The sequence below is a fragment of the Manis javanica genome, chromosome 15 (genome assembly GCF_040802235.1).
Source record: "Manis javanica isolate MJ-LG chromosome 15, MJ_LKY, whole genome shotgun sequence".
Taxonomy (NCBI): Eukaryota; Metazoa; Chordata; class Mammalia; order Pholidota; family Manidae; genus Manis; species Manis javanica.
The window spans coordinates 69,831,880-69,842,748 of NC_133170.1; the positions used below are offsets into that span (position 1 = coordinate 69,831,880).

Genomic DNA, 10,869 nt, shown 5'->3' on the forward strand with positions numbered 1-10,869 from the left:
AATAATAGTAATAATAATAAGGGAGAAATGTGGGATTCACATATAAATCAAGTATAAAAATCAAACGAATAAACATAATTGACCTGATTGTTTATGGTTCATGATGTGTGATCAAAACCGACAGTTTCTGTGATGACTGCCCTTGCACTGATCACCATGTAAGAACTTATTCACTATGTAAGAACTTGTTCACCATGTAAAAACTTGTTCATTATGCTTCAGAAGATTAGAGACTGTTGAGAATTAGGCTTGGGGTTGATTAATGATTGTGCATTGAGTCCCCTATACAGAATTTTATTGTTATTAACAACCATATGATCAATAAATATGAGAGATGCCCTCTCAAAAAAAATAAAATAAAATAAAAAATAAACATACTCTTACCATATAATTCAGCAATCACCCTCCTTGGTACTGTATCTTCCCAAATGAGTTGAAAACTTACTTCCACACAAAAACCTGCACACCAATGTTTATAGCAGCTTTACTCATAGTTGCCAAAACTTGGCAGCAATCAAGAAGTTAATAAATATAAATGAATAGATAATGAATGAATTATCTATTATAATTCATATAATTATATGAATGGATACACACATTGTGGCACACCCATACAATGGAATATTACTTAGCAATAAAAAAGAAATGAGCTAGTAAGCCACAAAAAAACACAGAGGAAACTTAAATGCATATTGCTAAGTGAAAGGAGTCAACCTGACAAGACTACATACTGTATGATTCCAACTATATGACATTCTGGAAAAGACAAAAATTATAGACAGTAAGAGGCTAAGTATGGGATGAGTAGGTAGAACACAGGGGATTTTTAAGGCAGTAAAACTATTCTGTATGATACTGTAATAACAAGATACATGCCATCATACATTTGTTAAAACCTATAGAATGTGCAACACAAAGAATGACCCCTAATGTAAACTAGTTAATTATGGACTTTAGTTAATAATAACATACCATATTGGCTTGGGAACTGCAACAAATGTACCCCTCCAATGCAAGAAGTAAATAGGGGAGACTGGCAGAGGTACGGCAGGGGGATATATAGGAACTCTGTACTTTCTGCTCACTTTTCTATAAACCTAAAACTATTCTAAAAAATAAAGTCTATTAGTAAATATATATATATTTATCTGTAAATACATATATGTGTGTGTGTACACATATATATATGAAATTAAAGCAAAGATTCATTTCCAGAAAAGAAAAATGAGAAGCATTATAAGTGGAAAACTGGATGGTAGCTGTCAATTCTAAATATAGAAGATGCCTGAACAGAGGCCAGTTCACAATCTACTAGGACTACTGGTCCATCTTTGCTCATCAGGGTCCCAAGTCAGCACGGGGACAGAGGAGGCATAACAAGTTAAAATAATCTATGGCCACAGTGGACCAGAGTATCCCAAATAACAGAAATAGACTATCATTTTATGACAGTCTATGATTCATCTCTTGATTCATCTCTTCAATCTTTCTTCAATGCACTTAATATTGATGAGCACAAAGTAATGCTATGTAAAGATTAAGAAGCCTTACTCTGAGGGAATCACAATCTAGGGAGAAGGTCAAAAAGAGCCTTACTGTAGAAGGAACCATAATCTAGAAAGGAAGATCAATGACCTAATACTCAAGTAGAGAGAGCAGAATCACAGAAATTTAAAATCATACAATCTTTTGCTACCAAATATCTAATACAAGTTTTCTTAAATAGCTCAGCTGACAGGCCATCACTTGTCCTTACAGAGTATCTGACAAGAGATTTTTCAGCTCAGTGACACCTTCTCTTCCTAATAACTTGTTGCTGATCTCATTCTGAGTCAGTTCTGAATTACTTCTTACCTAGACTGCAAGAGTCCAGGTTTACAGAGCATATTTCAAAGTCTTCTTAAAAAGTAGGTATCTTTGATGAGACCCCAGCTCTAGGATCTGACCATAAGTGGATCAGGCCAGAGATCAGGGCTTTCAGGATATTTAACCTTCTCTCTCTGTAGCTGACAAGACTCTAAAATATTGTACCTACCTACCTGTGCCCTCTTCTTTGGCAATGGTTTCCAATAACTCTGCTGAAAGGGTAGGACTGGATGACCATGTTTAGACCATGAATCTGCAGCACAATGGGTGGATACTTGACCCAAACTGGGTAAATCAAGTCTCTTCCTAGTAATCTGTAACTGCAACACTGAAAGCCAGAGTCAGAAAGCTGTGGGGAACCTCATTTGGAAGTCAACAAATATCTCAAATCTGAGGTTACCAGTGGTAGCTCCAGAATTTCCATTTTGAAGGAGTCTTAGGGGATGCAAGTTGGATGATGGGGAGAGAAGAAAAGGAATTATCTCTTGACTCTTCATTTATATAACATTTATAAAGGCATGTAAAATGTCAATTATCTTCATTTAAAAATTGGGAGGGGTGGTGCTGATAAGCTTGTGGGGAGAGGCTAATGACCTCTCCCTTCTCTAACCACAGCCTGGTGTGGCAACAAAGCCAACATGCTGGGCCCTGGTTAAACTGATGAGTAAGCAGAAAAAAAAAGGTCTGAAGAATCAGAGAAAAGCATAGACACACACAGATAAAAGCAGAAATAAGCACCTGAGAAAGATGCTTCAGATCCTGACAACTTTCCAGTTTCCCTAAGGCCAGGGAACACTGTGTTCCTGCCTAGACTCCCACAAGGGTTTGCAGAAACCCCCCTTTACTTGAGCTAGTGTCAATGGGTTTTTGTTCCTTACACCCAAAAGAGTTTGAACTCATACACTCCACCTCGTTCAGCTTGCTGTCAGGCTCTCCTTTCCTGGATGCCTAGGTGACATTGGTTGCTGAGTCTTTTGGGAAAAGTTTATTTTCATTTTATATTTCTGACTCTGGAATACAAATCAAGTAGCCTTTAGTGGGGGGAAAACCAATAAAAATGATATCCTAAGCCAGTCTTTTTAGTTAAGTCTTTTTAAAACTTGACTCAAGGACAATAGTGGTTTGACCATGAGGATTAGTGGTGTTCCCTTAATAAGATGAGTGAGCCAAAATCAGCCATCCACAAATCGGCAGAGGAAACAGTAGGACGATGATGCATCAGTTATGGCAATGTTTTCAAAGCGTACCACTGTTTTCATGGTACCAATGTTTTCTTGGGTACCACTCCAAGTGACATGTTTTTAGGTAGTCCTTGCAAACAGCACTAGATAATTCAATGAGAGAAAGCTGTTCTCTTCTATCATTTCCTTTATATTAGGGAGATAGTCTCAATTTGGTGTTGGCCTATCACTTCTTTAATACTGGCTAATGTCCTTTTTTAAACAGAAAAGGGACAGGTCTCAGACTCAGAGTTTCAGAGTATCAGAATCTAGTTAAGGCTTTAATAACATTGTTTTGTTTTCATTATACTTGTTTTTATCGTTTTGTTTTCTCAAGGCAAGTGACAGGTTTTCCATTATTGATAACGATATAGATTATTTTTAATAAATTTAAGTGTAAAAGTTAACTTAGAAAAATATTAAGTAAATAATACTACTATAATAGAGTTAAAAATAATCAGACTGGGCAAAAGAATAATAGACATTTGGGAAACACTGGGTTAGACAATTGGCAAGAGATTATCAAAACTGGTTGAATGAATGAGCAAGCCACCTTCCTAGGTAAAATTCCATCAGAAGCTCATCTCTACAGACGCAGGCAGCAGTAGGCCCTAACACATGGAGGCCTACTGTCTACTTGTGCTGTGGAAGAAACCACAGGACTAACTTGTCCAATCATACAGGGATACTGACAGTAGGAAAAGGATCCGTCTTGCAAATAGCAAGGAAAGCCTTTAAGTTGTAAGTTCTTGCAGCTGCCATGAAAAATCTCAAGAGAAGCTGAATGACAAGCTGCACTGTTTCTACTTCCTCAAGAGCATCAGAGACTACTACTAAAGATACTGCTCCAATTCAGAAAAAAAGACTGGATACAAGATAGTCCTGTCTTTGAATCACCCGGTCTTTTGCTTAAAAACCCTAAATGTTTGAGAAGAGGGGCCTGGCTTTTATCAAAAATACAAACTGTATCTGATTTTAATATCTGCATGCTGTATGAAGGACTTGTTTTAAAGGAATAAATGAAGTGCAAAATTAAAAAAAGAAAAAAGAACATACAAACTGTAGATGAACCACTCCTTTAATCAACAAATCTGTTAAATACCTACCATGTGCAAGATGGGGTTGGGGCTTGAATTTAAAAACAAATAATGCCTCCTAACTGATCACCTCACATCCTACTATTTGCCCCCTCTTAAACTATTTCCCCCACAGCATTCAGAGTTATCTTATTAAAATCCAAGCCTGATCACCTTATTCTCCTGGTTAAATCTCTTCCGTGCTCTACACTGTCTTTAAAACAAATTTCAAAATCCTTTAAATGACTAACAAAGCTCTGGGTTCATTCTACCTCTGCAGCCTCATCTCACCCATCTCTCATTCCAAACATGCGAGCCTTTCCTAGGCCCTAAGTGGAACAAGCTCCTTTACACATTCCCTCTCCCCATCTCATTGCCTGACTAGCCTTTACTCTTCTTTCATATTCAAAGTAAAATGTTGCTTCCACAAGGAACCTTTTCCTGACTTGCCCACAACAGCCGTGATGCCCATACTGGATGCTCTAATAGGAACCTGTACTTTTCCTTCAAAGCCCTTAACACAAATGTAATGATTACATGTACCTTAACATAAAAAATCTGTTGAGATTACAAGTTGCTTGAAAGCAGAAACCATGTCTGTGCTGTTTGGTACTTGCTTGTTACCTAAATCTACATTGTCTACACTGTGCCTAGCACATATTAGGCCCTCAATAAATAAATAAACTGAAGAAAGGAATACATAAATGAACAAACTGTCTAGGGGGTGGTGGCAGGGGAAATCTGAATAGTCTATCAGGAAGAGGATCGTACATACAAAGTGACAACAACAGGAAGTTCAAAGAACCAAGTATTAATGACGGCTTCCCACATTAAATCAGATTTTTCAGATTCTTTTCAACTAATTTTTTAAATAACAAAAGTAATGCATGCCATGATAAAATATATACATATATATACATACATATGTCCTAATAGTTCATATAGTTCATACAGGTATACCATGAAAAGTATTAGTTTCTTAATCTTGCCCTATGGTCCCACTACTCTACACATTCTTCCAGGAATTTTCTGTGCATTAAAGTCTTTCTCGTAAGTTTAAAATGCTTAGAATTTAAAAATAAAAGTCAGAGCTTTTAAAATGGTCATAATTTCAGAAGAGAAGAAAATAGATTGTGCCAAGTGACACAAAAAAAGCAAGATAGTTCACTCACCAAGATGCCCTGCAACTCCTGGGGGCACAACTCATAGAGATAACACTGTCCAACAGAAGGCTCAGAATAAATACCCCATTTGACTGAAGACTTGGGAGCTTTTACTAATGAACTACAGCAGAATAACTACCTGGAGTTTGGCCAGGTATCAAAGGGAAATGCACTAACTCACCAAAGAAGTGATTATCATTCTGGTAACACAACTAGGACATATGCTACACCTGATCCAGACTACAGCAAGACTGTAAGCCAGTAAAACAGATCAGAACAAATTATCTTATGCTAGAAAAGTAAACATAAATATGTATGTGTATTCTGATGACTATGGGATTATTTTTATTTGAAACTTCTCTATTTGTTTTGCAATTGCTGACCTAGCAATTAATGTATTCTATACAGATGTATTAAGTGCCATACCTGATCATCACATCCACCCCTCCTTGCCCCCTGATCACTAAATACATTTTTAAATTAATAATAATGGTAGAAGAAAGCACTGGGGCTCACCAATCACCTGAGAGTACAAAAATCTGTTGAGAACATAGCACAAGAGAAATTTTAGTGAAACAATTAATAATTAGGCAGATGTTCTGATAAGGTCAGGGGTAGTTTTCAAAACTGAAAACACAATATCCAAACTAACCAGTTTGAGTAATAAGATGCACTCTGAACTAATCAATTAATCAAATTTCTACACAGAAAAGCTATTCCAAACCTAGACACTGAAAACAGAACTTCAACCCACCACATATCAACCCACCACAGTTTCACAATTAATCACCCTTATAGTCCTGTCTACCTCTACTCTCAACAATATTCAGCAAGAGCTGAGGTCACAGGGAGTTTCCAATATTGTAAAACCCTAAAACCTTGGCAGTACAAATACTACTGTACAAAGATGGCAATGCTGCTGAATCTAAACCCAGTGAAGGACTGGGCTCTCAGTGAGATTGCCTGTTTTCAAAACGTAGCTCCGCAATTTACTAGGTGCAACTCTGAGCAAGTTAATCTCTGGCCTTCAGTTTAGTACTATGATCACAATAATCTCGCCTAAGAGGACAGCTAGCATACGAATAAGCACTCAATGTGGACAGTTGTTGAACTTTTGGCTGGTGGGCAAGTGCCACCCGGCATGAGCTTGTTCATTTGCCAACTAATGAAATGTCTGGATTCAAGGAACAATAGTGGTTATGGGGTACTAATGTATTTAAACACAAAAAAGCAGTAGCTGTCCCAAATTCTGGAGGTCAAAAGTCAAAAGTGCTTAAGGCAAGGGTAGTCTGTATCATATTTTATCCTAATTCTGCCAGTTTATGTCAATTGCCTTGGAAGTCCTAAAGAAAGCCTTTTCTAATCCTCTTCCCATATAACTATAACAAAAGCTACATAATTCTGGCTCCAGTTTTGAGAATGTAACATGTCACTTCTGGTTAACATACCCGGAGGTTTAACAATGTAAAACTGACAGTTTTTCTAACTGGACAATTCAAAACACTACTATTTCTAAATGACTTATGGGATACCAAAGGCATTTTCTTTGGTCTCAAGAACAATTTTAGAAATCCCATTATTCTTAAAAGTTTTGAATCCTTTTAGTTAAAAAAGAAAAAAGTATGCAGGCAGCTACTGCACAGAGCTGCAATAAGCCACAATAAGCCCTGGATTCAGTACTTGCCCTCAAACACCCTTGTATATTTCATCAATGCCCTCTAAAAATATATACTGGAGAGCATGATAATATGCAGCCTTGTGAAAACAGAAATCAGAGTCTTATCTCTCTGTCACTCACCACCTGTATGACTTTTGACAAGTCAGGGTCCTCAGCTCAAAGTGAGGTGGTTTCTAGCACAGTGGTTAAGGGGGTGAGCCTGGAATGGTCCACAGGGATTCAGATCATAGTTCCACCAAATGTTAACTCAGTGACCTTAGACAAATTACACATCAATAAAGCCCCAGTTTTCTCACCTGTGGGGGAAAAAAAAGGACGGAGGGAGGGTTTGGACTAGAAAAAACTGCCCACCGCATGAGAATGTGTGAAGATTAAGTGAGATAACCCACATAAAGGCCAAGGACTGTGACCAACAACAGCAATATGGGTCTATACCCAGTAACTATAATTATTACCCACCTCAGAGGACTGTTGCTGCAATCAAATGAGATGTGAGTAAAGCATCATACAAATTATAAAATAAAAGCAGTACCAATTGTGCCAGAAACATAACCCTCCTCAAAAAGTTAAATAATCTCAGCTATTCAGAGCAGCCTCCATTTAGTAACATCCACACTACAAACACGAGGTCTAATTTTGCAAAAACCACTGTCCTTGACACGCCTTCAATCCCTAGTAACTGAGAAAGACCAAGACCATACAACCATCTAAGAGGAAAGGAAATGCAAAAGGGACCACTGTTACAGAACATTTCAGTTACTGAAAAGGTGTTTCTCCTAGACTCAAATCTGTGATTTTTCACAACCTGAGGAGCAGGATGACCTCAAGGTCTTAAAGCCTACGGGTTGAGGTAAGCGTTATGCAGGAGGATCCACTTAGCTGTGCTACAGAGAAAAGCAGAGAAGCCGCAGAAAGGAAAGGCCCTGCAGCAGCCTTGCATGCCCCTCTGATGTGAGCTATTGCAGTCTCTCCACAGCTATTTTAGGCCCAAGACACCCTCCCTCCGCCCCCAATCCCTGCCTCCCACCTGTGCCCAAGCAGCTGTTTCTCCAGCAAAGAGCCTTGGATTGGGGGCCTCGAATCCGGGCCTGCTCCTGACTCGATGTGGGTGACCTTGTAACAGCCCCTTCCCCTCTTCAAACCTCCATTTCTCTATGTGCACTTCTCACAGCTGGTCAGACAACCGCCTAGGCCCGTTTCCCGTAAATACAGTCCTCAGTGGTAATTCTCCCGTAAGTAAGGTATCCCACTCCACGCCGGAACCAGCTTCCACCTGCGGTGAGATCTTGGGTCTTCCTTGGTGCGGCACTAACAGCGCAGCCTGTGGGCAGCGCAGGTCTCCGCGAGAGAATGGGTCTCACCAGGCCAGCCTGCCGGACTAGCTCTGTTGATGACCTGCAGCTGCCCGGACGGCGCGGCTGCCACCTCAGGGCTCAGGAAGGCCCGGCCGGCGACTACGCGAGGCCGGCGACTGAGGCCTAGAGGCCCGCGCGGCCCGCCCCCCGCGCCCGCCAGTTCCCCGCCAGACCCCTCAGCGCCCCTCCGGGGCCTTCGCCACGGTATTGGCAACCCTTGACGCGCCCAGCCGGACACCAGGCTGGCCCCAGGCACTCACCGTAAATGGGCCGGAGGCGCCTGTCGTTAGGGTCCTGCACATGGCCCCGCGTCGCCATGATGACAAGCGCAGAACGGCAGTGCGCACGCGCGGGGCAGGGCCCCGGGAAGGGGCTGTTAAAGGGCCAGAGTCGATCTCGCTTGTCTATCGCGATAGTCTCAGGCCTGCCACTGAACGCGCCGGTGCAGAAAGGGAAGTTCCGCGTCTCGTCTTTCCTCCTGTTGCTTCCTTCCTAAAAACTTTCTCCCGTGGTTGGAGGACTAAACGTAGCAAGAAGAGGCGGCTGTTGAAGTCCCTTCCGAGTTAACCTACCGGGGAATGAGGAGAGGAGAAATACCCTTGGTCGAAGTTAGGGCTCGGCTGCTCCTGTTTATCCTATTTATCCTCTGTGCTGAAGGACCAGTTAGACTTGTCTTTGATTAATTGTTGAGGAACCAGGAACTCCTCTGGGAGAGTGACCCAGGAGACAGTAGGGGAAAGGGAGGTGATCAACAGTAAAAATCTCCCAGAAAAGTTCGAGATCCCTTCACCCCTCTCCCGGGGCTCAGCCGACTAAGGAGCATAGTAGATTAATAGTAATGCAGTCAATTTATTTGGCAGTTATACCTCCGTCAAGCTGGAGGAAAAGTAACTCGGTCAGTATGTGCCTAGACACTGAGTTGCAAGCTTTTTACATGTATCGTCTCATTAATACTCCAAAGAGCCCTAGTAACTCCAGTAGGTAGAAATATTTTAGTTTTTACCAGTGGGTTTACTCATGCAACACAGAATGAGTCCATATGACGTGGCATTCTGTTTTAGGCACGGAGGATACGACAGTAAAGCTTTCATGGAACTTGAAGGGATGAGACATGTAAGACAGTATGTTAGATGGTAATAAATGATACTGAGAAAAGTAAAACGGGCTGGGGAGTGGAGGAGGGAGACAATTTCAGTGTGGTCAGGAAAAGCCTAGCTAAAAAGTGACGATTGTCTAGGACTTAAAGGTAAAGTGAGCGAGAGGGAACCAATCAGGTGTGCCAGCCTCAGTCATATCATGACATAAGGCCACACTAGTCACTGTGATTCAAACCCAGGTCTCTCTCAGGCCCGATGTCCCCAATGTAAGCATTGACCAGCTGGGGTTGACCCCTTCTTCTGATGTTCCATTCCTTTCCCTTTCTGGGCTTTTTAGTGTCCAAGAGTATGATTTTCCAATTTTCGTGGACATCAGATTCCCTCGGGAAACTTGATAAAATGAACTTCCTGGAGTCTATCTCCAGAGGTTCTGATTCAAATTGAGGACCACTCTTTGAAAAATATGAATTAAGGTAAGGAGTCTAGATCAAAAGTCTTTAGAATCCACTGGAACAGCAAGTTAGGAATTGCTATTAAAAAATACACATACCTAGAAAAAAACTATAATGAAAATTAACAATAATAATAGTGTGCATCTACTGGGCATTTATTATATACCAGAAACTGCACTAAGATTTTTTTCTTTTTTTTTTTTTCTTTTGGTGTCATTAATATACAATTACATGAGCAACATTGTGGTTACTAGATTCCCCCCATTATCAAGTCCCTACCACATACCCCATTACAGTCACTCTCCATCAGCGTAGTAAGATGCTATAGAGTCACTACTTGTCTCCTCTGTTATACTGCCTTCCCCGTGGCCCCCCTACATTATGTGTGCTAATCTCAATACCTCTTAATCCCCTTATCCCTCCCTCCCCACCCACTTTCCCTTTGGTAACCACTAGTCCCTTCTTGGAGTCTGTGAGTCTGCTGCTGTTTTGTTTCTTCAGTTTTGCTTTGTTGTTAATACTCTACAAATGAGTGAAATCATTTGATACTGATCTTTCTCTATCTGGCTTATTTCACTGAGCATAATACCCTCCAGCTCCATCCATGTTGTTGCAAATGGTAGGATTTGTTTTCTTCTTATGGCTCAATAGTATTCCATTATGTATATGTACCACATCTTCTTTATCCATTCATAAGATCTTTTTCATACATCATCTCATTTCATTCTCACAAACTGGTGGAATATGTACTATTGTGAGCCTCATTTTTAAATGAGAATTTTGAAGTGTGCAGATATTAGATCATTTGCCCAAGATCATACTGTAGTATGTGGTGAAATTTGTGGTGGTCTCACTTCCAAATCTGCACTTACAGGGGTTACCTCTTAGGAGGAAACACATGTTTTTTTCTTTTTACTTCATGCACATCTGCATTGCTTGATTGTTTACAGTGAGCATTATTA

General features: G+C 40.5%; 1 protein-coding gene across 3 annotated transcripts in view; it reads right to left on the bottom strand.

Annotated features, from left to right (window-relative positions):
- Positions 1 to 8,988, bottom strand: part of NAA25 (N-alpha-acetyltransferase 25, NatB auxiliary subunit) — a 59,999-nt gene extending 51,011 nt beyond the window's left edge. Inside the window, exon 1 of one of the 3 annotated variants that reach the window (XM_073222194.1) lies at positions 8,619 to 8,988. In XM_073222194.1, the coding sequence (XP_073078295.1) occupies positions 8,619 to 8,676 (58 nt within the window). In that variant the 5' untranslated portion in view covers positions 8,677 to 8,988. Of the gene's footprint in view, positions 1 to 384; positions 8,525 to 8,618 lie in introns of those variants that run through there. The other 2 variants (XM_073222195.1, XM_073222196.1) reach the window with 2 other exon arrangements.
- Between the last annotated feature and the right edge of the window lie 1,881 nt (positions 8,989 to 10,869).